This window comes from Balaenoptera borealis, assembly GCF_965194805.1.
Source record: "Balaenoptera borealis genome assembly, chromosome: 16".
Classification (NCBI taxonomy): Eukaryota; Metazoa; Chordata; class Mammalia; order Artiodactyla; family Balaenopteridae; genus Balaenoptera; species Balaenoptera borealis.
The window spans coordinates 15,971,247-15,998,936 of NC_138872.1; the positions used below are offsets into that span (position 1 = coordinate 15,971,247).

At 49.0% G+C, this 27,690-nt stretch overlaps 1 protein-coding gene across 6 annotated transcripts in view; it reads left to right on the forward strand.

Annotated features, from left to right (window-relative positions):
• RIMS4 (regulating synaptic membrane exocytosis 4) overlaps nucleotides 1-27,690 on the forward strand; it is a 143,695-nt gene that overhangs the window by 30,518 nt on the left and 85,487 nt on the right. For 5 of the 6 annotated variants that reach the window (XM_082361809.1, XM_082361808.1, XM_082361806.1 and 2 more), the window contains exons 2-5: nucleotides 10,032-10,170; nucleotides 24,770-24,882; nucleotides 25,177-25,278; nucleotides 25,884-26,023. In XM_082361809.1, the coding sequence (XP_082217935.1) occupies nucleotides 10,032-10,170; nucleotides 24,770-24,882; nucleotides 25,177-25,278; nucleotides 25,884-26,023 (494 nt within the window). The remainder of the gene's footprint in view (nucleotides 1-10,031; nucleotides 10,171-24,769; nucleotides 24,883-25,176; nucleotides 25,279-25,883; nucleotides 26,024-27,690) is intronic. The other variant, XM_082361807.1, reaches the window with a different exon arrangement.

Consider the following 27,690-nt stretch of genomic DNA (forward strand, 5'->3'; position numbering starts at 1 on the left):
CACTTTGTATATTATGCTTCAACAAACAGTTGTTTTTAAAAGCATCTTTCTCCAGAGAAGAGAATGCTGAGAATTTCCTATGTAGGATGATAGGTAAGACATTTGGAGTAGCCAGTCACATGGAATATTTGGAATTACCTGAATTATTCAGTGTGAATGGAATGTAGAGCACATTGGGGAGAGGGGGAAAAAAACAAGACTGGAAATGTAACTTGGGACCAGGTCAGAAAGGCAGTGTGTGTTAAGGCCACTGGAATTTATTCTGCAAGCAATGGGGTACCGCAGTGGAGGTTTTATGCAGGCCACAGAGTGGAGAACTGATAGAAGAGGACACCAGTTAGAGTAGGGGCTGACCACCTGGCCGAGTACTTGAGTTACCAGGGGATTTTCTAAAACTACAGATTCATGAGCCCTACCCTAGACCTACTGAACCAGAATCCCCAGGACAGAAGACCAAGGAATCTGTATTTTAACTAAGTTCCCAGCATATTCCAAACTGTCAGACTCGCACTGGCCTCTGAGCAGGTGCTTGGGAGCCTCTGAGTTAATTGACTCTTACAGTCATCCAGGCAAGAGTAGGTGGGGATGTGAGCTCTGAACTTGGTGATGCAGAGCAGGCTCAAATTTGTGTCCCCAAAGGAGGCATGGAGACAGTTTACTTAATTAATTAACAAATATTTATATGTCACGTACTAAATAGTGCTTACTATGTGCCAGGCCCTATTCTAAGTACTTTAAAAAAAAGTATTAACTAATTTAATCCTCACAGACCTCCTATGAGGCACATAAATTACATTCTCCATTTTTTTTTGAAGAAGAAGAAGAGGAAAGTGAGACACAGAGAGGTTAAGTAACTGGCCCAAGATAGCACTACTACTAATGTGACTGGGGCCAGCTTTACAACCCAGGCCATCAGACTCCATCATCCGTGCTTTTAACCACTGGGCTTTGCTGCTTCCTGAATGCTTCAGAAATAGTCGTGAGTGGCTGTTTACTGTGAAATGGAGCTGAGAGGTTGGCAGTGAGGAGACCTGAATCCTAATGCCAACATGGTCATTACCTCATGTCCCTCTTGGATCTCAGTTGCCATTCTATACAAGGAAGGCCTTGGTTTAGACGACCCCTAAGTTCCCTCCAAAAGGAATTTTCTCTGATTTTAAGGGAAGGCAGATATTGACAGCTCTGGAGAGAAGAGGGGGAAGGTAAAGGGTTCTCACTCAGGGTTTGTGCTTCCTTGGCCTGTCCTTGGAGATACAGCCAAAGGCAGCATCAGGGCTATGGAGGCCTGAGTGCCTGCATGTCAACTCAGCCCTTGGCTTTCAGATGAGTTTTAAGACCCGGGCAGGGGAGACATGTGACGCTTGAAGTCATTGGGAATAGCTAGGCCAGGAAGAGGCTGACCATGGAGGAAGAAGAGGCAGTAGCCTCCAGAGTATTTATCTTGGAGGGACAAGAAGGGCAGTGGCCGTGGGAAGGGAAAGCAGTGAGCCCCAGGGGATCACCCTGTTTTGAAGTAGCCCACTGACCCAGAGCTCTTGTGTCTGGAGGGCTTCACAGGCTGTGATATGGACCTGGAGGAGGCCACTCACAGAAACGAGATGATACTCCGGTCAGTGACGTGGTTAGGGATTTTAGAGCCTGGGGACCTGCAGCAAGTCATATAACCTCTCTCAGCTTTGGGCTCCTCATCTAGAAAACAAAGCTGTAAAGACTCATTTTGGATGAAATGTCGAAGTGGAGAATGGTAGTGTTCTTTCCCTCCTCTCCCTTCCACCACCACGTTACTGAGATCTCTAGTGGTTAAGAGTGTAAGATCTGTTTTTACAAAGATCTGGATTTAAAACCTAGCACTCTCTTGTCTGGTGTAACCTTGGGCAAGTTGCTGAACTGCGTTGAGCCTGGTTCCTTTTTGTAAAATTAGGGTAATGATACTTGACTCTCAGAGTTATGGCTCAATTTTATATATGCATAAACATATATAAAAACATATGTAAACAAATATACATTTATAAAGTTATAATTTACATATTATAATTTACATTAATTTAATACATCATGTATATGAAATACTATATATAAAAATATTATATGTATATAATAGTGTCTGGTAAAGGGTAAGTGCTAAAAGTAATGTCATCTAATCATTTATTATCATTTTATTATCCTGTTCCTTTATGAATACTTGCTTTTGGGAGAAGGTACATTAAACACATTCGTATTCAGTTATGGACAACTGAATGAGACTTACTTGTTTTCTTCACTGGAGAATTTGCACTTTTCTTGAAGACACATCCTAAAAATAAAAGCAATTCAATTAAACGCTGTTAGTGGGATGGGCAATGCTGGGTGCTGTCCGTGGTGCGGAAGGGAAATGACGGCTGAGTGAGCTTACACGGTAGACAGAGAAATCAGTAGGTTGACCAAGGACTGTGTTTCAAGGTGCAGTGGAATAGATACCCTAATGAAGGTGAAGATAAAGTGCCCCTGGGACTCAAGGAGTCTGATCAGAGAAGGGTTTGTGGAAGAGATGGCATTTAAATTCTGTGATAGAGTACAGTGAGTTTAGTTTAGTGGTTCATTAAAAACATGGTTATTGGAGTCAGAAAGACATGGGCTTGAATTCTAGTTCTGCCATTAGTAGCTTTGTGTGTCCTTGGGAAAGTTACTTAACCTTCCTTATCCTCATTTTCTTACCTTATAAAATGGGGTAGGAACTATCTCACAACTTATTGTGAGAATTAAAATGAGAAGATGCCTATGTAAAACACTTGGCATAGCATCTGGCACAACGGTAATAATATTAATAACAGCCACCTTATTGAGTGCTTACTGTGTGCCACAGCCCACCTAGGATGTCCTGAGGATTAAATGTCATTATATTATTACATTACCTTATTATATTTAATCCTCATAACAGCCCTAAGAGTTTGGCAAGTTTCTGATAAACTGTTATTTAAAACTTAACTCTGGAGTATGGTCAGAATTTTGATAGGGAAGGTTAGGAAGGCAGGAAAGTAAAGGAGAGAAAATGGGGATGAGGCAGTTACTGAGGATGTACATGGAGCAAAGAGGTGCCTGGCTGGGCTGGAGTGCAGAGACTGAGAGGGGAGCCAGGAGCAGATGGGGAGGGAATCAGGTGATGGAGAGTCGTGAATGCCTGAGTGTGAAGGGGGTAGCTCATTTGATGGGCAGTGGAGAGCTATTCTAAGGTTTTAAATAGGATCATGGCATGAAGTCATGATTTATTTATAAATTTATATTTTACCTTCATTTACGTTCTAGAATTAATACATTTAGCTATAAAACATTCAGAAGACACAGCAGCCTACAAAAGAGAAATAAAATCTCCCCAATGGGCTGATTGGAGTGTAAATTGGTACAACTACTTTGGAAAAGCATTTGGCAGCATCTGCTAATGCTGAACAGATGCCTGCCCTATGACCCAGCCGTTAGGTATATTTCCGCCCTTAGGTATATCTCCGAGAGACACAGGTACAAATGTTCACCAAAGGCCATGCACTAAAACAGCATTATTTCTAATAGCCCCAACCTGGAAAAAAATGAGATGCCCGTCAGCAGTACAGTGGATAAGTAGATTGTGGAACGACGTGTTCATACAGTGGAATACTTTATAGCAGTGATAATAAGCAGTCTACAACTACACACAACAATGTGGATGGATCTCATACAGTCCACATAATACTGAGCAGGAGAAGCCAGCACCGCGCCCCCACTGAAGGCCATGCTTTGTATATAAAGTTTAAAAACAGGCAAAATATTTGATGTTTGAGATCAGGATAGTGGCCACCCTTGTGGAGTGAGATAGAGCCTGGAAGACTGGGCACAAGTGGGCTTTGGGGATCCTGGTAATGCTGCTTCTTCATTTGGCTGCTGGTTACATGGATGTGTTTACTTTGTGAAAATCCATCAAGCTGTACACTAAAGGTTTGTGTACATTTCTGTATATATCTTATACTTAGACTAAAGTTACAAAAAATAATCTTCCACACACACTCTCAGGCAATCTTTCTCCCTACAGTTATTCCCCATTAATGGTGTGGGTCATATCCACCCAGATTTTTCTGTGTCTGTGCATGAAGAGAAAGATAAAGCTACATTATCTATAGCTTTACAAAAATGGTCTTATGTTTTACATGGTGTCCTGCAACATGCTTTTTTAACTTCACAGTATGTTGAAGCCATCTTTTGTATCACTGTAGTTGTAGGTCTAGATGATTCTTTTTGACACTTGCACAGTATTTTATTATGGGGATGTGTCACTTAGTAAACCCATCTCCTATTGACAGATAGTTAACTTCAGCATTTCATTGGTGTAAATGATGCTGTGGGGAACCTCTTCATGCATAGCTTGGTGTACTTTTCTGACTATTTGTGAATTTATAAATTACTAGGAAGGGAATATCTTGGTCTGAAGTGGTATTTTAAGATAGTTAATCTGTTAATGACTTGCTGAGTGGGTGGGTTGGAAGCAGAGAGACCAGTTAGGAGGCTATTAAAATAGTTTAGACTTGGGGTAATTAGGGTGGTTGGCTGTGGAAATGAACAGAAAGGGAGAGAGATAAGAGATGTTAAGGGCAAAGACTTTATACGACCTGGCATCTAATGAGAAAGGGCGAAAAGTCAGAGAGGTCCTCGGGGGTTCTGAGTCTGTGGCTGGGAGAAGTGGGAACATAAGAGGATTTGACGGGGGAAGTGGGATGGGTTTAGTTTTGGCCAGCCTGTGTTCAAGGACCCAGCTCACCATCCAGGTAGCGCTGTCCACAATGCAGTTGGAAGTGTTGGTCTTGACAGAGTTAAGGGCTATAGATTGAGGCATAGGATTCCTTTGCTTAGGGCGGTCCTCATGTGGGAGGGGAATGAAATCAGCGAGGGGAAGGCTCTAGAGAGAGAGGAAGGACCCAAGGACTGGAGAGCGAGGGCTTAATGTGTAGGGATGGCGGCAGTGGTCAGAGATGGGAGGGGATCTACTAGAATTCACTATCACAGAGGCCAAGGGAGGGATCTGAAGTGACTGTCATTCAAAGGATGAAGTAGTCAGCCTACATTAGTCTCCCTCCCACTGGGCCGCCAGTGGGTGCTATCATTACGTCTTTTACTTGCTCCGCAAAGCCCTTAACACACTTGTGATTAATCAGTGTGATCATCTGTTTAATGTCTGCCTCCGCCTCTGAACTGTGAGCTCCATGGAGGCAGGGATCACCCCACTCGTGCTCCCTCTTCTGTACGCTCCATCAGGTGTGTGCTTGGCACACACTGGTGTTGGTATCCCAAGTTGTTGCTGTGTTTGGGTGGGACTCCAGTTGTCCACACACCTTTTGCCAGATGCCTACCCACCCCCTGCCACACACACACACACACACACACACACACACACACACACACACTCTCAGCACAGGTGAGAGAGGAGGGACTTAGAACCCACATGGTACAGCAAGTGGGAGTGGGTAGCCAAAAATAGGTCATCCACACTCCATTTACTTGTACATCACAGTGGCAAGCCTTGAGGGCAGTCTCACAGTTGGTACCCAAAGTTTACAGGACTCAAACTCCAGGCCTCTCCAATGGAGCCTTAGGATAACCACGGACAAAGGAGCCTCTTGTCTGATCCCTTAACTATCCCTTCAGAAAGTGTGCCCCCTTCCATGCCTGCATTGTTGTGCAGCTGATCTTTTTATCACCACACTTCTTGGAGGGAATGGTATTTTCACTGTGATGCTGGAACCCCCACCTGTGCAACTTTTTTTGAACCTTGAGTTCCTTAAGATGCCAGCTAAGCCAGGTGTCTTAGGTCAAGTTTCCCCAAAAGGGCCCAGAGATGAGATTCGTGTGCAGGTGGCGTACAAAGGAAGTGCTCCCTGAGGAGGCTGGGGACCCAGGAAACAAGCAGGGATGTGCTGTTGGGCAGATCCCACAGAGGGCGGCTTCAGCCCCTCCTGCAGTCTTCCTCGTGAGCCTGGGTTATGCCCCAGAGTTGTTCTGACCTGAGGCAAAGGACCCGAGGGTTCATTCTCTTGTTCCATTTAGGCTTTGATTAAGGGGCTTGGGGGCCACAAATTCCCAGGCACTTCTGCCTCTGCCTGTGTGGGGGCAAAGTGGGCTCAGTAGCCCAAAGGAAGATCTAAAAACAGACCCCAAAAAAGTTGGCCTGTAGTGGCTTTCAGAAGCCAGTGTGGTGGGACCTCATGAAAGTGGGAAGAAGGGAGACGTGTGGGGATGTGGGCGGAGCATCAACATTGTCCGGTGCAGCGGGTCACACCAGGACCTGTTTCTGGGCTCCTATGGACCGGAAGCAGGGTCTCCCATCCCTGTGTGTACTGTCAGTGGAGACCAGCACTTGGGAGTGTGTTTAACATCTTCAGGAGGGCTCCCCACCAGACATGAAGGCACTCAGTAAATGCTTGTTGAGTAAGCAGAAGGGCCATACTCTGGGGTTGGAAGCTGAGATAAGGCCCTTGTGCATGGTCATGAGCCGCCATTGGAGACTGGTGTAGTCAGTCCTGCGGTTGGGCATATGGTGGCCAGAGGCTGTTCTCTGAAGGAGTGTGTTAATTGAAGGGAGTGGGGAAGGAAGTGAAGCCTTGTGTAGGCTTGCAGGAGGGGTGGAAGGAGCCAGAAGATGGAGAGGTGGTAGATTCAAGGCCCAGAGAGGACAGATGGTGGGAGGAGGTCCCAGTGAGGGTGGGAGAAGGTGAGATGGGAAAGCATTGGGACAGTCACTCTGGGGACATCACTGAGTCAGCAAGAGATGACAAAAGGAAGGGTTGGATGGACAAGGTTAGTTGGTGGCACTGTGTGTGGTATGGTTGGGTACAGCGGTGGTCCCCAGATTGGGGACTCTCGAGGGGGGGAAGGTGGCATGTCACGGTGCTGCCTGACTTGCCTGAGGTCCCACAGCTACTGGCTGCAGAGCTGGGACTCTGCCTGGGCCACCTGATTGCAAAGCCAGGCTCACCTGCGTGCTGCGGTAGGGCTCTTCTGAGGCCCACGGCGGGTACTGGATGTGAAATGCTTTGGGGTTGTCGAGTGCTACACAGATGTGAACCATACTTGTCCAAACCTCCCCCCGCCCAGCCCCCTTAGGGACTGAGTTGTTTGTCATGCTTTGGTCCTCCTTCTTCCTGGAGAAATGTGTCAGACCTTGCTGAGTGAGGATGAGCCAGTGTGGGGCTCCAGAACAGGGCTCGGTGGGGAGGGGAAGGTCCCAGGCAAGGTATCTGCAGCCTGCCTACAGGGTAACCAGGTTGTGGGTTGTATCCCCACTGTAAGGAGGGGGTTGTCCTTGGAGGTGACTGCGCTTGTGTGTGTGTGTGTGTGTGTGTGTGTGTGTGTGTGTTGGAGGGATGTCTCTCTGTGCCTGTGAGTGAGTCTGTGTTTCTGAGTGAGCATGTGTGCGTTTCTGAGTCTTTCTGTACCTCTGACCCTGCTATACACAGAGAAACAGAAATGTTGGGAGGGGGGACTTCAGATACAAATTAGGGAAAGGACAAAGTGTGGAATGACGGGAAACAGACACAGGGACACGCACATTCCCCCACGTGTTCAGAAATACCCAGGGTGACACACACACATATACACACACATACACGCGCGCTGTGTCGGTTTCTCTGGGTGCTTTCTTGAGTGGGTTGGTGTACACTTCTTACGGCCACGTGTCTGCATGTGACTGGCACATGCCCAGACACACATGCCCGTTTAGCCTCAGAAACACAGAATGACAGATGTGTGGAGACCCATGGCAACACACAAATATAGACACTTAGACATACGTTAACATACTGTGTCTTTTCACGTTTTCGTGTGTGTGTGTGTGTGTGTGTGTGTGTGTGTGTGTGATTTTCTGAGTTTGTGGACATCTGTGTCTGAATTACGCAGATATATGTAGGAGACAAACATGTGGGCACACTCTCTGAGAAGCACACACAGAGCATCTGTATCTCTGCGTGTGTGTGCACGTGTCTGTCTGTCTGCCTGCAAGTCAGGGAGGAAGGGGGACACCATCGTTGAGTTGGGAGGAGGGAAGCCAGGAGAAGACCAGTAGGAGGCATCCTGGCCTCGCCCTGTTTCCTGGCACACAGACCCAGCTCCCATCCTCTTGCTGAGCAGGATCGTGGGGTTTGGGTGGCACTTCTCTCCCCTGATGGGTCAGTCAGTGAGCACTGGTGAAGGCCCTGGGGTCTGTCAGCTCATCCCGGACTCTGTGGGGAGATGGGGAAGGTCCCACTAAAGATCCGCCCCCTCCTCTAGCAAACCCACAGTCCCTCCAGGGTGGTGGGAGACGTAAAGCTTGCCATGATCACAAGGATGTGGAGCACGGAGCCAAGAGACCATCCCAGGGTCAAACGCCGCCGCACGTCCCCACCCCCGCCTTCTGACTCTACGGCACAGACCAGTCCCTTACTCTCTGTGCCTTAATCCCAAGTTCTTGGTGCGAAAGCTGGGAGGGCAGGAGCAGCCACTTCCTGGGCGGCTGAGGATTAAGACCAGTCTCAGGGCAGACACCCATTCATCCAGCAGTTATTAATTAAGCACCTACAATGGCTGGACTGTGTTCTCAGCCCTGGGGCTTCAACATGCTACACAGTGAAATGCATTGCCCTCACGGGGTTTACCTTCTGCGTGGAGGAAGCTAGTCAATAGACCAGTAGTGTAGAACATGTCGGGGTGGTAAGTGTCAGGAAGAAAGCCAAAGCAGGGCGCTGGGTGGAGAGGGGCCGGGGGTGGGAGGGGCCAGGGGATGATCAAGGAGAGCTTGGATAAGATAACGTTTGATCACGGAGTGGAAGCGAAGGTGTGAGCTTCTGATGGGAGAGGATGATCAGAGAGAGGGAATAGAAGGGCAGAGGGCCATCGTCCTCATAATAACCCTGCTCTCCCATTTTACAGTCGAGGAAATGGAGGCACAGGGAGACTAGTAATTTGCCCAAGGTCTCACAGCCAGTAGAAGGAGATCCAGGATTTAAACCTGGGCAGGGTGCCAGTGGTCTGAATCGGTGGTCCTCAATCAGGGGTGATTTTTGCTCCCCCCCCCCCCCAGAGGATATTTGGCAGTGTCTGGAGACATTTTTGACTGCCATGACTGAACTGGAGGGAGGGTGCTACTAGCATCTAGTGGGTAGAGGCCAGGGATACTGTTGGACCTTCTACAATGCACAGGACAGTGCCTGACAGCTAAGCAATAATGCATCCACATTGCCAGTTGTGCTGAGGTGGAGAAACCCTGGTCTAAATCCATGAAAAGCACTTGACAGAGAATATGACACATAGTAGGTGCTTGGTAAATAGTAGCTGAAGAGAAGGAGGGAAATGATTTGGAGAAGATTGCAGGGAAGAAGTGAATTCAAGAAACAGTACATGTTGGATGGACCTAGAGAATGTTATACTTAAGTGAAGTCAGACAGAAAGACAAATACTATATGATATCACTTATATGTGGAATCTAGATATAATACAAATGAATCTACATACAAAACAGAAACAGATTCACAGACGTAGACTTATGGTTACCAAATTGGAGAGGGAGGGAGGGAGGGAGAAATTAGGAGGATAGGATTAACAGATAGATACAAGCTACAATACGTAAAATAGATAAGCAACAAAGATTTACTGTATAGCACAGGGAATTATATTCAGTATCTTGTAACAACCTATAGTGGAATATAATCTGAAAAAAAATAACTGAATCACTTTGCTGTACACCTGAAACTAACACAGTATTTTAAATCAATTATACTTCAATTTAAAAAAAAAAGTACATGTAAATGAATCTGCCAGCTAAGAGAACTCATGTGATTTCTGTTTGTTGGGTGGGTGTAAAGGGCAGGGTTGCCCCAGGGAGGATGGGTGCAGGTGAGGCCGGTGGTGGGAGGAGGTTGATGGACTGGGGATGGGGATGGTAGAGGCCGAAGCTGGGCCGCCACCAGCCTTTGAAACACTAACCAGAGGACTGGTCTCTCTGTCCCCTGCCACCCCATGTCTCTCCCCCCATCTCTCTTGGCCACTCTGCCCAGAAGGGGACAGCCGGAGGTTGAAGGGGGCCATCCAGAGGAGCACGGAGACGGGCCTGGCGGTGGAGATGCCCAGCAGGACGCTGCGCCAGGCCAGCCACGAGTCCATCGAGGACAGCATGAACAGCTACGGCTCTGAGGGCAAGTGAGTGTGGGGCCCGCAGTTGTCTTGGGCGTGGGATGGGGTGGGAGGGACAGAGCAGCGCCCTCCAGGATCCCTGGGTCAGCCTCAGGTTGGGAGCGGTGCTAACTCAGGGCTCCTGGGTCATCCTCATCCTCAGAAGGAAGTGATGAAGCAAGGATGCTCTGAGGGAGTGTGATGGAGCATGGACTCTGGTACCCAACTGCCTAGATCTCAATCCTGGCTCCACCGCTCACTGGCTGTGTGATCCTGAGCAGGTCACCTGTCTGTGCCTCAGTTTCCTCATCTGTAAAATGGGGACAATACTACCAACCTCATAGGGGGTGTTATGAGGATTAAATGGGTTAATATTTATAAAGCACATGGCACAGTGGCTGGCAAAGCAGTGTCAGTAAATGAAGAAGGGGGTTGGAAGGGGTTTTGTTAGGATCGTTGTTATTTCCTCTTTACTCTCTTAGTTCCTTAAATCCCAATTGGTTTTTAAAAATATGTACTACTGCTTGATGAGGAGTTTCACACACATCAAGTCATAAAACATTAGGTCCAACTGGCTCCTTGCCTGTGTTTCTCTCCCCCAGCTGTACATCAGAATCGCTGGGAACTTGCTACAAATACAGATCTCAGGGCCCCAAGTCCAAGCTGCTGAATCACACTCCTTGAGAGTGGAGCCTGGGAATTCCATTTTTAAAAGGCTCCCCTGGGAGAAGACCAATCTAGACTGGGGCTCTCATTGTTGGAACAATCATGGACCCTTCTGAGAATTTTGGGAAAGCTTTGAGCCTGCTTTCCCCTGATAAATATACACATATGCACCCTAACACAAACAAACACTTTTTTTTTTTAATTTTTTAAATTTTATTTACTTATTTTTTTGGCTGCATCAGGTCTTAGTTGTGGCACGCGGATCTTCGTTGCGGCATACGGGACCTTTTGTTGCTGCACGTGAGCTCTGTAGTTTGCGACACGTGGGCTCTCTAGTTGAGGTGCTTGGGCTCGGTAGTTGTGGTGCACGGGTTTAGTTGCCCTGAGGCATGTGGGATCTTAGTTCCCCGGCCAGTGATCAAACCTGCGTCTCCTGCATAGGAAGGCGGATTCTCAACCACTGGACCACCAGGGAAGCTCCCACAGACACTCATTCTTACACGCACAGTCATACAAACACACTTCGTGTAACTATAGCAGGTTCCTACATTCTCCTAAACCCCATCCCTGGCAAGGAAACTTTGATCCAAAGTGACTTCCTCATTGTACAGATGACCAGGGCACTCAGAGAGGTTGTGGGGCTTGGCCTGGATCACACAGCACGTTAATAGGTCTGGAACCCAGGAGTCCCGACTCTCAGCCGGGGCTTGTACCACAGCACCCCATCGCTTCATTGTCTCAGCCGTCCTCGGCCAAGGAGGACAGGGGTATCACCATCCTTGTCAAGCACAAGGGGAGACTGGGGCTTGGAAAAGTTAAGTGCCCTGCTGTCCAGTGTGATAGACCCTGGACGAATGTGGCTATTTAAATGTAAATGAATTAAGATTAAATATTCTTTTCGTCTGTTGCATTCGCCATATTTCAAGTGCTCAGTAGCAGCATGTGTCCAGCACCAACTGTATCGGACTGTGCAGACGTCGACCGTTTCCGTTATCATAGGAAGTTCCATTGGACAGTCCTGGCTGAGTGGCTTGTCCAAGGCCAGACACCCAGCCAGGCCTCTGGGGGGTGGGGCTGGGACTCAGCTGCCACCTTCTGCCCCCCTCCTGTTTCTGGCCCTGCCTCGCAGCTGGGGGCTCTGCCGCCTGAAAGCCTTCTCCCCCTCCGCCCCTCCTAAACGGGGCGTCTCCGGTCTCTGAATGGCCTTGCCTTGGCGGATGCTGCTGGTCCACCCACCTCCTAGGGAGACTTTCCGGAGGGCGAGACGAGAAGGAGGACAGGCAAGGAGGACAGGCGGGAGGGAGAGGGAGAGGAGGAGGACGAAGAAGAAGGGAACAAATGTTTGCTTTAACCTAAGAAACTTGGCAAGGCAGCAAAACTTGGAGGAAGATATTCTAGGCATCTGGGTAGCAGTGGGTCCCTGCTGAGTTTCAGGGGGTCAGGAGATCTGGGTACTTAGTCCTGGCTTGGCCACTGACCCCCTGAATGGCCTTGGGCATGTCTCTAGTCCTCTAAGCTTTAAGGAGGCGGATAAACATCTCGTCTGTTGGCCTTGCAGACAGGTCAGAAGACCAGGTCACGGGGGTGGCAACATGGTGCAATGAACAACAGCAGGGGGTCAAACCCATATTCCCATTTTACAGAAGAGGAGCTGAAGGCTCGGAGAGACCACATGACCTGTCCAAGGGGAGCAGCATAGGAGGGTGTCGTGAAGAAGAAATGAGATGATGCCTGCACACGACAGGTGCTTAGGAGGTGCCTCTTGTTGTCATTTGCTGTCATGTGATTTAAGGGACCAGAGAGTATGCTATATTACAGACGTGTTCAAAGCCAGGACTCGAGTCGGACAACCCTGGTTTTAGCCTCATTTCTGCTGCTTAAGAGCTGTGTGGCTTTAGGGAAGTTACTTTACCTCTCTGGTCCCAGTTTCTTCATCTATAGAAAGGGGTCCATAATAGTACAGACCACTAATAGACTTGTTGTGAGGATTCAATGAGTTAATATATGTAGAACACTTAGAACAGTGGCTGGCACATAGCAAGCATTATTATTATTAGCTGTTGGTATTGTTGTTTGTTGATTCAGCCACTGTAAGTTGAGTATTTTGCTCCCGTGGCCAGTTGCATCCTAATAGATAGAGTGGGCCACCCCTATTATAATTGTGTCTAGAATGTGCTTAGCACAGGATAAGCACGGGATAAATGTTGGCTGTGATGATTATGATTATTAAAAGGTTTGCAGTGGGTGTCTTGAGGCAGTTGAGGAAGGATCAGGTGGTTTGGAGGGTGATTCGTCCAGGAGAGGGGAGAGCCTTGCCCTCCCAAGAGGGGCTGAGTCTTGGTGGAGCCCAGCCAGGTGCTACCCCCTTCCCCCAACACCTGGGTGAGGAAGGGAAGTGGAAGGGACAGGTGGGGACACTGAGCTGTGGTCAGCCTCCTCTTTGTTCTGGAGGTATTTGGGGCACTGACAGGACCCAGATGCCAGGCTCTGAAATGGGAGGGGGTGTGACCGTCCTCCCCCTGGGCTCCTGCCAGCCCAGCTGAAGCTTATAGGGAGCCGGCATGTTTGAGGAGCCCCCGCCAGCCTGCAGCCCCTGGTGCTGCCAGGTGTGTTTATTCCTGCAAGTGGGCACAGGGGTTTTCATTTAGCACCTACAGTGGATTTTCATGTAGTACCTACAGTGTGCCAGACAATTGGGCCGGGCATCTCAGAGACCCTGCCTTCCACTGACCACGCAACTAGCAGTGTGGTGAGAGATGCAAAGGGCAGGCACAGAGAACTTTGGAAATGCTGCCTGCAGCCAGCTCTCAGGGCTGGGGAACAAGGGCTCCCCACAAGGGTTGGGCCCTTCTGCCTGTGACAATGCTTGGGCTCTAGGCTACACGATACCAGTTACAGTGGCTTTAGCCCTTGCTATTCAAAGTGTGGCCCACGGCCCAGCAGCATCCTGTGGGAGCTTGTTAGAGATGCAGCATCTCTTGGGACTTGCCTGGCAGTCCAGTGGTTAAGAATCCACCCTTCCACTGCAGGGGGCACAGGTTCGATTCCTGGTCGGGGAACGAAGATCCTGCATGCCACGTGGCATGGCCAAAAAAAAGAATAAAAAGAAATGCATCATCTCAGGTTTCTTTTTTTTTTCTTTTGCTATTTAGCAAGGTAGTATTTTTATTTATTTATTTTTAAACAAGTTTCAAAAGATTTTTTTTTTAATTGGGGTATAGTTGTTTCACAGTGTTGTGTTAGTTTCTACTGTACAGTGAAGCAGAGTTCCCTGTGCTGTACAGCAGGTTCTTACTAGTTACCTATTTTATACATATTAGTATATATATATGTCAATCCCAATCTCCCAATTCATCCCCCACCCCACTTTACCCTCTTGGTGTCCATACATTTGTTCTCTACATCTGTGTCTCTATTTCTGCCCTGCAAACCGGTTCATCTGTACTATTTTTCTAGATTCCACATATATGCCTTAATATACGATATTTATTTTTCTCTTTCTGACTTACTTCACTCTGTATGACAGTCTCTAGGTCCATTCATGTCGCTACAAATGACCCAGTTTTGTTCCTTTTTATGGCTGAGTAATATTGCATTGTATACATGTACCACATCTTCTTTATCCATTTGTCTTTCGATGGGCATTTAGGTTGCTTCCATGACCTTGCTATTGTAAATAGTGCTGCAATGAACATTGGGGTGCATGTGTCTTTTTGAATTATGGTTTTCTCTGGGTATATGCCCAGTAGTGGGATCGCTGGGTCATATGGTAATTCTGTTTTTAGTTTTTTAAGGAACCTCCATACTGTTCTCCATAGTGGCTGTATCAGTTTACATTCCCACCAACAGTGCGAGAGGGTTCCCTTTTCTCCACACCCTCTCCAGCATTTATTGTTTGTAGATTTTCTGATGATGCCCATTCTAACTGGTGTGAGGTGATACCTCATTGTAGTTTTGATTTGCATTTCTCTAATAATTAGTGATGTTGAGCATCTTTTCATGTGCCTCTTGGCCATCTGTATGTCTTCTTTGGAGAAATGTCTATTTAGGTCTTCTGCCCATTTTTGGATTGGGTTGTTTGTTTTTTTGATATTGAGCTGCATGAGCTGTTTATATATTTTGGAGATTAATCCTTTGTCCGTTGATTCATTTGCAAATGTTTTCTCCCATTCTGAGGGTTGTCTTTTTGTCTTGTTTATAGTTTCCTTTGCTGTGCAAAAGCTTTTAAGTTTCATTAGGTCCCATTTGTTTATTTTTGTTTTTATTTCCATTACTCTAGGAGGTGGGTCATAAAAGATCTTGCTGTGATTTATGTCGAAGAGTGTTCTTCCTATGTTTTCCTCTAAGAGCTTTATAGTGTCCAGTCTTACATTTAGGTCTGTAATCCATTTTGAGTTTATTTTTGTGTATGGTGTTAGGAAGTGTTCTAATTTCATTCTTTTACGTGTAGCTGTCCAGTTTTCCCAGCATCACTTATTGAAGAGACTGTCTTTTCTCCATTGTATATCCATGCCTCCTTTGTCCTAGATTAGTTGACCACAGGTGCGTGGGTTTATCTCAGGGCTTTCTATCCTGTTCCATTGATATATATTTCGGTTTTTGTGCCAGTACCATATAGTCTTGATTATTGTAGCTTTGTAGTATAGTCTGAGGTCAGGGAGTCTGATTCCTCCAACTCTGTGTTTTTTTTTTTTTTTCAAGATTGCTTTGGCTTCATCTCAGGCTTCTAACAAGATCCCCAGGTGGTTCGTGGGTTAAGGTTGAGACGCTCTGGCTTAACGGTAGTAATGTTCTAGAGCTAACACTATACAGAGCACTTGCTACATGCGGGCACTGTGCTAAGTGTTTTTACACGTATTGACTCATTTAATTCTCCCAATAACCTGATAACCCTGGAACTGTTAATATCCTCATGTTACAGGTGAGGAAATGAAAGCCAAAAGAGGTTAATTAATTTGCCCAAGGTCACACAGCCAGTAAGTGACTTCAATTTTGGGGATTCAAATCTAGCATTTGGAGTCTGCCCTTAACCATTCTACTCGACTCTTTCCCTCCTTTAATGGCTGCGTCTGTCAAGATTTCTGGAGGTGGATGCTTCCAGGATGGTTTGGTGGCTCAACGAGTCTGTCTTTTCCCTCCGCAGGCCTCAGCATGGTGGACCGATCCTGGTTTATCCCCTGGGACTGGGGAGGGGTTTTCTTTTCCAATGCCCCTTTCTGCCTGATTGAAAATTTGGTTCTGTATGTTAAGGATGGAAGGGAACAGTTATGGGTTGGGCAACCATCCAAGCTCCCACTCCCACCCCTGCCCCAAGCAGGCCCGTCTCCCCTAGATAAAGGGCAAGGATTCAAGCCCCCTGAGAAAGGACCATGAGTACCTCCCCAGACCCCTCATCAATCCTGAGATACTCCCTGGTGACCATCTGCTTCAGTTTGGGTTCCCCAGAACCAGACCCAAGACATGGATTTGAGTGCAAGCAGTTTACTTGGAAGGTGATTCTGGAAAACCATGGTGGAGGGGCCCATAAGGGAGATAGGGCAGGGGAGGCATCCAATAACATGTGTGTTGAGAAGCCAGCTGCCACTGTGGGCATCCGGAGCTTAATCCTGATGGGGACTCTAGGAGTCAGTGTGGAACAGGTGCCTGAGAGTCATTTCCTGGGAGGCCAGGGAGCTGGGGTATTTATACTCCCACTCTCATCGATTACTGGTTGATGGATGTTCACGTTTAACTCTCCTGCCCTTCCTGTGGCAACGAGGGCCCTGGAGACCAGAGAAATTTCTTGGGGGCCAGAGAAACATGGCCAGAGGAGTGAGGGTGCCAACAGTTAGAAGTCACTGAGCACGGACATGGTGAGGATCAGGGGATGTGGGGGACAGCAGCAGCGTCTGCTGTGCTTTCTGAGTGCACAGCGCCACCATCTCCCAGCTGCCCGAACCAGACGACTCTCCCAGACACCTCCTGCTCTCTCGCACTCCGTATCCAGTCCATGATTGGGCTCTACCATTTCACTCCTAGTTGTCTTTGACTCCATCCACTCCCCTCCCCTCCCCCAGCCGTGAGGCCACTCATCACTCTTGCCTGGATACCTGCAAGTCTCCTTTTTGGTCTAAACTGCACAGTCTGTCACTCAGCACTTATTTCCTCTGGATTCTGTCAGCTTCCCCCAGTCCGCAGCTGTGTGCCCCCTGCTCCACCACTGAACCTCTTACACTCCCCTCCGTCTCACCTCCAGATCTTTGCATACATTGCTCCCTCTACCTGGCACTCCCTTTCCTACCCCTGCTCCCTCTTTACCCTCTGACTCATTCTTCCTCCAGATCTCAGCTAAGAACATAAGCTATATCTCATGTGCCAACTTCAGCTAATTGATAGTGGCTTCCTGGAGTGCTGTGTTGAGAAGGATTCTGAAGTGCGGTCCGGGCCTGGCAGGAGCGTTGAGGTTGTTTGGCAATGTCTGTCCTGGGAGTGGGCAGGGGAAGTGGAACGGCTCAGGTCTGCCATTCCTCTGGCTGCATCAGCAGCTTCCACAGCCTGTTCTTCCCCCACCACAGCACCCAGCAGTCTGTCTTACTTGTCACATGTGTGTCTTGTCTGTCCTACTAGACACTGAGTTTGGTGCCTGCTCAGCACAGGGCCTGGCCCACAGGAGATGCCCCACAAATTTGGATGAGTAATAGGTGGAGACTACGTGCAGAAGTACATACACACACTTGCCTCTCCTCCCCGCCCCTCCCCAGCCTCCTTCATCACAGACCCAGGGTCTCAGCATCCTCCCCGTAAACGCGAAGCTCTCCAGGCTGGCTGCTGGTGTCCCTCCTCCTCCTCCCCTCCGCCCCTGGTTGTCCTGTGGGGTCTGGGTCATCAGCACCCTGCGCCCCGGGTGTCTGGGTCACGGTGCCCACAGCTCTGGAGAGCAGAGTGTGAGCCGATGGCAGGGCCACTGCACCCGGCCTCAGGGTGGCTTGCTGTCAAGGCTGCTTCAGTCATCACCAAAGGCGCAGGAGGATGGGTGGGTGGTCAGAACCCCCTTTCCCTTTCCCACCTCTGCTACTTAGCAGTCATCGTGCCTGAAGGACAAGCAGGACAGATGTGGCCATGGGCTAGGAGATGGGGATTTGTTTGCTTCTGTTTTATAAGCACCAGTATTTGTTGAGCACTTGACTGCACCAAATTCTGTTCTAAGGCATTCATCTCATTGAATACTTACAGCAGCACCAAGGGTGGCCTATCATTGTTCATTCCTACTTCACCGAAAAGGAAACCCAGGCTCTGAGTGGTGAAGAATGTGTCTCTACAACCAGTGAGTGGGGGGAATCAGGATTCAGATCCAGGCCTGCCTGACCCCAAAGCGTGGACTGCAAATCCCTGTGCTCTGCCCTGGGCAAGGCTAAGGTCCCCTCGGGACACAGAGACAGTGTAGCAGAGAGGCAGAGTAGATGAACCCCGGAACCAGACTCCCAGGTTCAAATCTCAGGTCTGCCACTTAGCAGCGGCGTGATCTTGGTCGGGTTACTTAACTTTTCTGTGCCTTGGTTTCCCCTTCTGGAAAGTGGGTATTAATAATAAGTACCTAGCTTGCACAGCATTGTTAAATGAGGTTTAAATGAGTTAATATGGATAACTTAGTACTATCAGTGCTTGGCTCATGGCAAGCTTTTGATCAATAAAAAATAAATCCCTGGCTTCATGCCTAGGAGCTACGCTCTCGTGGCCCGGGGTTGGGGGAGGGGTAGGTTTGGGAATGTCTTGAATACTTGAGAAGCTGGAGTCAGGATTGTGTGAAGCTGTGTATCCTGGCATACAGTCAATTCTGCTGCAGTGCGTGTTTTGAAAACACAAATTTGTTCCAACGCGATTGAAGTATTCTGGAATAATTTGAGCACGATATAAATTTCGCCTTTGCTCAGGTGTGATTTCATCCACGAGAAACACGAGGTGAACTCGGGAAACTGCACCCATTTAGGAATGCACAAAACATACTCCTTGCTTCCTCCTCCCTCAGCCCCCCCCCGCCACACACACACACCTGGCGTTACAGCTTCCCACCCGTCCGTTTCAGGCAGCCCTCTGTCACCACTTTGCAGTAACTCACACTGCAGACCTGCTGACACTCATTTCCAAGAGCAAGCGTCAGGCTGTCTTCAAGGTAAAGCACCATATTTATTGTAGTATCTATGCGTTTCTTAACCATCTTACAGGTATAAGACTGTGCCACCTTTTTTATTACGTCCCTGTCCTTTTTTTTTTTTTGATACACTTTTTGGGTGTTGTGCCCCTAACCATATTTTCCCCATAAGCTCTGTGTTTGACTGCAGGACTTTGCACTGCACTGTGGTTTTTAGGAATGTATGTTTTGCGTTACAGCAGGACCGACTGTATTACAGGCTCAGCGAGGCTGTGGGAGGGTGGATGGATAGGCGATGGACATGTAGGGGCAGGTGGTGAATGGATGGACAGAGAGCCCGTGAACCTTTCAGAACCGCATAACCCATACTCACCACGAGGGCTGGGCCGCCTTTTAATTTCTGATGAGTTGAGACAGGCGATCCATCTGGAAAAGAGAGTAGAAGTCAAAACCCCCGAATAACCCAATTATTTCTTTAACCGTTGAGAACATGGGAAAACCAGAGGCCAAACTGAGCTCAAAGGTTAATAATAAAAGACAAATGGGTTTCAGCTCCACAAACAAAACTAACAGGATTTGAAAGGCAGGAAATCTAATTTCACCAATAACACAAAATAAGAGGCCAGCAGAACAGAGGTTTTAATCCTGTTTCAGGTCTCTGCCTCTGCCTGGTGGCACGTGTCCCTTGGAAGAATCAGCTGCTGTAGCCACCCTGCTGCCCCTCCCACCCCGCCCCAGATGACCTGGGCTTTGTCTCAGGCATCCAGATGCTGCACTTCCTAACAGGTCTGGAATTGGAAGTGCCGTGAAAACACCACAGAGAGGGAGAAGAGGCTCTTGCAGGCCAGGCAGCAGGGACCCGCTAGCCACAGCGTCTCAATCCTTTATTCATTCAGCACGTGCTGTGTGTTAGGCCCTTTGCTAAGCACCTTGCCTGCGTCATCCTGTTGACTCTCCCCAACAGCTCAGCCAGGTGACTATAATTTATTTCCATTTTATACATGCAGCTCAGAGAGATTACCAAACTTACCTCAGGTTGCACAGCCCTGGAACCCAAGGTCTGTATTATGTCGAGTTCAGTCTCAACCAGTATATTTTCCCAGTCTGGGGACAGCCCAAGGGTTTGGCAGTAAACATCTATTGAGTTCCTGCTGAACGAGGCATGGTCTAAGTAGCAGCAAGTATGTGGCATTTACCGATTCAGCACCCTCTTTCCTACCCCTTTGGGAATGGATCCTATAAGCAGAGATTTTCAAAACATTTAAAACTGGTTCAGCACAGGCACCCAGCAGTGGAAGGGCTGCACTGTGTCTCTAGGATAGGTGTGGGCTTGTTTGCAGGTAAGAAGATTCAAGTGCAGAGCCTCCAGCAGCTGGCCAGAGGTCACACAGCAGGCACTTGGCCAGCGAGGAGTAGGATCAGCTCTGACTTTGTATCCTCTGCCTTCCGTCCTTCTCCAGGGAAGTCCCCAAGGTGGAGCGGGGTCTCTGATGTAGTTGGTCCCCTGGCCAGCAGGGACCTACCTCCACTTTATTCTTCCTCCCTCCAGCCCCATGGAGGATGGGACAATCCGTTCAAGGTTTCTGGGGCGTCAGCCTGGTTCCTTGGCAGCCAGCGAGGCACCCTGGGATGGGAAATCAGGCCGCCCAGATATTATAAACAATTACCGCTAGTTACCAGGCCTGCCAGGTCCCCATTGTCTGCTCACAATCCCACCAGGAACTGAGGCAGACAAGGACGATGTTGGAGGAAACTTTCCGTTTCAGGCTGCAGAAGGCCTTGCTCTGCCTTGGGGGGCTGGGCCCTTTCAGTGCCTTAGATCCCACGAGGTACTGCTATTTCTCGAGCTTTTAGAGCCCAGACCCTCCTAAGAGAATGGATTCCGGACCCTCAGGAGGCTGGGGTGGAAGAGAAACGGGCGTGGAGGAAAGGCCAGGTCACCAGCTGTGAGCGAGTCTAGGTCTTAGCTTTCGTGCTGTTAATTCAGGTTCTTTGGGTTTGCAAGAATAGCGGGTATCCATTTCTGTCCCCAGGTAATTAAGTTATTTTTTCCATACTTTCTCTATAACACCGTTGCATAATTGTAGAGATAATAGATTCTGACGCCTGACTGCCTGGGTTCCAGTACTACTCTGCCATATCTTAGTTTGGTCCTCTCTCAGGTGCAGTGGGAACATATGCTCCTCTCCAGGGCGTGGAGGGACACACAGAGCCTCAGAGATGCTCCAGAGTCATTTGACAGGACACTAGACAACATTTCTGCAAAGCATGGCGCCCTTTTCTCAACTCCACCCAATAAGAAGGATGGGCACGAGTCCCCTCTGCTTTCAGAATCCCCAAACCTCTGTGGAGTTTCCCATCATCCCTTAGCACCACCAGCCCAGCCTGGGGACCCAGACCTTCCTCCGTTCTCTTCCCTCCCTGCCTGACTCCCTCTGCTCTCCCAGACCGGGGATTTGGGGTTGGTTTGTTTACTCACGGGCAGGACAGCCAGGTTTTGCACCTCTCCTTACAAGACTGCTGCTTCTTAGATTTGAAACTCAAAAGCTAAGAATCTGACTGTCTTGTTCTCTGCATCCTACCGGGTCATCCCTTCTCTGAGGCAGTAGACCTAGGATACCGTGACTCCTGCCTGAATGGGGAAAGGGTGGCAGCAGGTAGTAGGAAATCATGAAAATGAAAAAGTACTCAGGCTAAAATCTCAAATTATTATCCTTCCATTGACTGCCAATAACGTAAGTCAAAGCAGAATCTGTTGGAATGATTCTGGGACATCTCATGCGCTTGAGGAAAGAACCGGTGGACAGGACTGGGTGGCTAGTAGTTTGGGGCTCTTTTCGAGGACAGGCCATTCACACGGCTCAGTTCTCGTGACTGCTGGTCTCCGGGCTTCTCTTTCATTTCCCAGAGAGAGCCTTTGCTTGACTGAGCTTGGGTCAGCTGTCTGACCCTGGGTCCATCAGCTCTGGCCAGGGCACAGGGTCACTGCATTCATTAGTCAAACCAGTTGCTGTAACTAGCCTCTTAAATCAATGACTTATGGCTTAATGACAATGACTTAATACAGACATTTGTATTTTGCTCATGCAGACTTCAGTGCAGGTGTTTCTGGTCATTGCACCCAGCCAGGCTCCTTTATTCTTGTCTTTTTTTTTTTTTTTTTTTTAATCCAATACGTGTTTATAATTCCTCTACTGTCAGATATTTAGATTGTTTCCATTTTTACTATTATAAATCATCCGTGGCTAAATACAGTCCTTTTCTCCTCAATGTCCAAAAGCCTAAAACAGTTGATTTCCCTCTTTTCTTCCTGGACCTCTGTCCTTTCCTGTATTCTGTGACATTGTATACACCTGCAACATAGACCTTCTCCAAGGTCCTGAACTAGACTCTCTTGCCCCTGCCTTGTCTCAGTCACCCTCCTGGGCGAGAGAGAAGTACTTACTCTCTCCTGCTCCTCACTAAGCTCCTTTACTCTTGTGCTTTCACCATCCTGAGGACCTCAGGACCCTCTGCTGGTGACTCTGGTCAGGATAGAGAGAAGATAGTATGTGGGAGGTGACCTTCCTTCCTCTCCCCTTGTTGCTGGACCCTGTGTATCCATTGACCCCCAGTTCAAATTCTCCTCTCCTGGTCCATTCTGGGCCACTGCAGCCAGCAGTGATTCCTCTCTTCTGATGACCCCTGGGCTCCCACAACCCAAGGTGGGCGGGTAGAGGACTGGTTGTGCCTCATAAGAAGACAGTAGTCTTTTTTAGTTGTTTCTTTGGGGGCAATATGTTTGTTTGCTCAGCAGAATGGTAAGGTGTTTGTGCATGGAGTCTTCTCTTGTTTCTTCCCCCAGCTTGCTTGGAATTTTATACATAAAGGTCAAGTAGTCTTGGGTGACATGAATTGGGCAGTGGCCTCGTATAGTAGCAGGCACTGCCATCATATAGCCCTCGGACAGGTGTCTTTCTCACTCCTGGCCTCAGTCTTCCAATCTATGAAATAGGGAGTCTGCTGGGTTGGAGGACACCTTCCTGTAACTGTTTGCAGAGCCAGCAGGTATATCCTTTGCCAACTGTGAGGTTTTGTGAATTAGCAATGAGGTGTAAAGGCAGACAGCTGTGGTTCAAGCACCAAGGAGCATGTCTAGGGTGTGAAGAGCTGGGTACAGGCAGAGAAGACCGTGAGTGAATTGTTCTCTCTGAAGAACTGGGGAAAAGGTAGACTAGCAGAGTGGTTTGGAAGCAGAAGGGGGCACCCTCGGAGTGGAACCATAGACCCCCACCTCCCTTGGATGCTCCTCCTGCTCCTTCAAGGCCGAGAGCCCAGCAGGTTCCCTGAGAAGGGAGCTGGGGGCAGGGTGGCAGCTGCTCTCAGGCTGGGGAACAAAGTGTGCAGTGCCCTTGAGGCCCAAGGCAGGCTCCCCTTCCTGTTCAAAGAGGCCCTGGCTGCTGCCGTGAAACCCAGCGCACAGTACGTGCTTATTAAAAGTTAGCTGTTACTCTTGGAACATGCCCAGGTGGAAAGTCACCTGAGGTTGGCCTTAGAAGTGTGGTATCCAAGTGCTGACTCTGCCCTGTGAGTTCTGGCTTTAGGTTAGCCTGAACCTGCTTCCTCATCTGAATAATGCTGATAAAGTCAAAACAAAACAAAACAAAACCAACCTCCTTTGTTTGTGGCAAGGTTCCTATGAGAATGCTTTGCTCCTAAAGGTAATAGGGGCACATCAGGCATGGTACTTAGCACCTGATCTCATTAAATACAACAGACCTAGGAGATGGGAAAGAAAAAACTAAAATTGGTTTCAGCAAAATAATATAATAATTGTTGTTGTTGTTGACTTATGTAACTAAAAAAAAAAAAAAAAAGAAGAAGTATCTCTTGCTTCAGGCAGAGTTTGATCCAGGAGGTCACGCAGTGCCACCTGTGTGATATTTTCCTTCATGGGCTCCAGACGGCAGCAAGAGAGCTGCCAGAGGCTCCAGTTTTCTGTCTCAGGTTCAAATCTGATGGGAAGAGAGAGCTTCTCACTTCCTACAGTTCAAAGAAATCTTCCCGGGCAGATTCTTGTGAGCTGCATTGGGCCACACGCCCAACTCTGAGCCAGTCACTGGCTAAGGAAGGAACGGCTTGATTGGCTAGGCTGAGCCTACGCCAGCCTCTGGAACCAGGTCTGCTCTGCTCCATGGGAATCAATGCCTTGGGGGAAGGGGCTCCCCAAAGGAGATTTGAGGTCTTGTTCCCAAAGGAAGGCGAGTGGACGTTGGGCAGCTCTATGGCAAGAACAAGTGGAACCTCGGAGGCTGAGCCACTGGCGCCGTGCATCTCAAACTGTCCAGTGCAAACAAGTCTTCTGGGGCTTGTGTTAAAAGCCAGTTGCTGATTCAGCAGCTGGGGAGTGGAGTGGGCCTCAATTCCCTTTCTAATTAGCTCCCGGGTGATGCTGCTGGTCTCTGGACCACACTTGAGTGTCGCAGCTCTCACCCATAGAGCCAGGCATTGACAAACATCATCTCCCGTGAGTCCTACAGCCACCCAGAGAGGCAGGTGTCACCATACCCATTTCATGGAGGGGGAACCTGAGGCTCGGCGAGGAGAGGTAGGACAGGGAAAGGTACAGGACACAAGCTAAGCCCTGGAATTTTGGAGTCAGAGCTGAGATTTTAGGGCCATTAAAGTAGAACGGAGGCAGAGATAGGACAGCGGTCTGCCTGAGGCTGGGTGATGGATGTGGACAGAATCGCTGTGGAATGAGGGCCATTCTGGAGCTGATTGCCTGAGTCATCAGAGTCCTCAGTCAGCCCCTGGGAACGTCTGCTTTTGTCTCATTCTTTCTTCTTGCAGCCTTAACTATGGGGGAGTTTGCCTGGCATCGGACGCCCAGTTCAGTGACTTCCTGGGCAGCATGGGGCCAGCACAGTTTGTGGGCCGCCAGACCCTGGCCACCACGCCGATGGGTGAGTGTCCCAAGACCTGTTCCAAATGTTGGGGGGGTCCCCACCAGAAGCCCCGTGTCTCTCCCTCCTTCCCCTCTGCCTTGGCTCCATCTGCTGAGCACCCAGCCTGGAGCGCAGTTCCTACCTGCCAGGCGCTCCGCAGAGCCCGGGCGCTTGGTGTGGGAGTTGGTTCTGGTCTTGTTCGGGGCTGGGAGCAGGGGGAAGGGATTTCATCCCTCAGCGGAGAGAAGGAGCTGAGTCCTTGATGGAGCTTCCAAGCCACTTCCCAGTCTCAGCTCTTGGGGCCTTCTGCAGGGGATGTGGAGATCGGCTTGCAGGAGCGGAACGGTCAGCTCGAAGTGGACATCATCCAGGCTCGGGGACTGACGGCCAAGCCAGGCTCCAAGACACTGCCAGGTGTGGAGGCTGCCCTCCCGTCTGCAGGGTGGGGGGTGGAGGTCAGGGGGATGCCCTGAGGGCTGTCTGGGTCTAGAAGAGAGAAAATTGGGTCCAGCTCTGGGGGATCCCTCAGTCCCAAAGCAAGTGACTCTTGTGTAACTGATGATTTAGGATTTTTTCTGGAGACCCAGTTGAAATTGTCCGTTGACCTTGTCAGCCTTCCCGGCTGGACTGAGCTCCTGGGGGGCAGGGACTGTCTTTCCTGTTTATGGTTCTACCCTAGCGCCTGGTAGGGCTCATGGAATACCGTGGGTGCTCAGCAGACATCTGAGTGAATGGGTCAACCACGAATATATAAGCCCGGGAAGGGTGGGCAAGCCAGGGACTGAGAGAGGGAAAGGGTGAGCAAAGGAAGGGGGAGGCAGGCAGGACCACCCGAGGGGGCCGAGTAGGCCCCAGCTAACCCTGGCTGCACCCCACCACCTACCCCCACCTGCTCCTGTTGCCTCTTCTGCAGACCCCCTGGGGGGACTCTGATCCCCAGCAGCGGGTCCCTCTGCTGTGCCCTCCGCCCACCATTTGGGGCTCAGGCTAGAACTCATCCTGCTGGCCTCTGTCCCCAGCGGCCTACATCAAAGCCTACCTGCTAGAGAACGGCATCTGCATTGCCAAGAAGAAGACCAAAGTCGCTCGCAAGTCGCTGGACCCGCTGTATAACCAGGTGCTGCTGTTTCCCGAGAGTCCCCAGGGCAAAGTTCTGCAGGTGAGGGGCCTGGGGGCGGGGCGGGCTGCAGTATCAGAGGGAGAAGGAGGTGCTTCTTGGGGGTGGGGGGCTCCCTGCAGGGCCTCATCTGGAGGAAGCAGAGCACTGTGGTTAATCTGAGCGCCACAACTTGCTGTGCGACTTTGAACAAGTTCCTTTCTGAGCCTCAGCTTCTTCATCTGTAAAATGCGGATACTAATAGTACCCACTGATAATGTTACTGTGAGAGTGGAATGTGTGCTTTGTGCAAGAAGAGTATTTGCAAGTTTGGCTGTACAAATGGCTGCCGTTAACATCATCATCATCATCATCACCATCACCATCATCATCACCATCACCATCACCACCACCAACCTCTGGAGGCCAGGGGCTTGGCATGGAGCACAGTGGCAATAGACTGAGAGCCTTTGGAGGATCCAGAGAGGTCTTTGGCTCCTTGGCTTTTAGGAGGATCCTGGAGCTAGAAATAGCTGCCCATCATGGGGTCGGCAAGGCCCGGGTTGGATGCCTGCAGGAGCCATATGCCTGCTCTCTCAGAGCTGCTATTTGGACACCTCTAGCTTATACCTCAATTTCTTGCTCCTAACCTGGGCAGGCAGAGCAAACAAGGGTAGGGCCAAGGTATTACAAGTCACCAAGACAGTGGGACTTTTGCCAGACTGGGAAACCCAGGTCCTATCTAGGGCATAGTCCTTCAACTTGTGGGTTGAGACCCATCACTGAGTTGTGAAATCAGTTTAGTGCGTCTCAACAAGTATTTTTTTTAATAGAATGGAATAGGAAATAGGAAAGAAATAGGAAATAGGACTAGGAAAGGTAAGTCTTAGTAAGATAAGTCTTATTTGGTGGAGCACTTGCTTCAATTATGAATCCCATGTGTTTACTGGGTGATGATATAAATGTCTGTCTTTCTGTATATACCGGTCAAAAAAGTTTGGAAAAACCCTTCTGGTCTAAAGACATTCAGAGACAATTTAAAACAACCAGAAGACCATCTGGGGGCCACATCTGGTCCACTGGACAAAGGTTTGTGCATTTTGGCCTGAGCATCTTTGGAGAAGCTCCAGAGCACATCCCTATCTGGGATGCGGAGGGAGTGGGGAAACAAATCTGACATGGGGTCCTTGCTACTGAGCCTTCTGCCTAATGTCAGAGCAGGACAGACCCACTGCAATTGAGGAATGCCAGTTGTATTAGTCTGCTAAGGCTGCCATAACAAAGTACCATAGACTGGGAGGCTTAAACAACAGAACTGTATTTCTTACAGCTCTGGAGGCTAGAAGTCCAAGATCAAGGTGTCACAGGTTATGTTTCCTGAGGCCTCCTTGGGCTGCAGATGGCCCCCTTCTTGCTGTGTGCTCACATGGTCTTTTTTCTACATGCAGACATTCCTGGTGTCTAGCTGTGTGTCCTAATCTCCTGTTCTTATAACAACACCAGTTAAAACCACAACCACCCTAATGGCCTCATTTTAATGTAATCTCCTTCTTAAAGGACCAGTCTCCAAATACAGTCACATTATGGGGTTAGGGCTTCAACATGAATTTGAGGGAACACAGTTCAGTCCATAACACCAGTGAAAACAAACCCATCCACACACCAGACGTGAGCTTCTGATCAGCTGCCTAAGGGGTGTTGAAGACTGATTAGTTGAGTGACTTCGGACG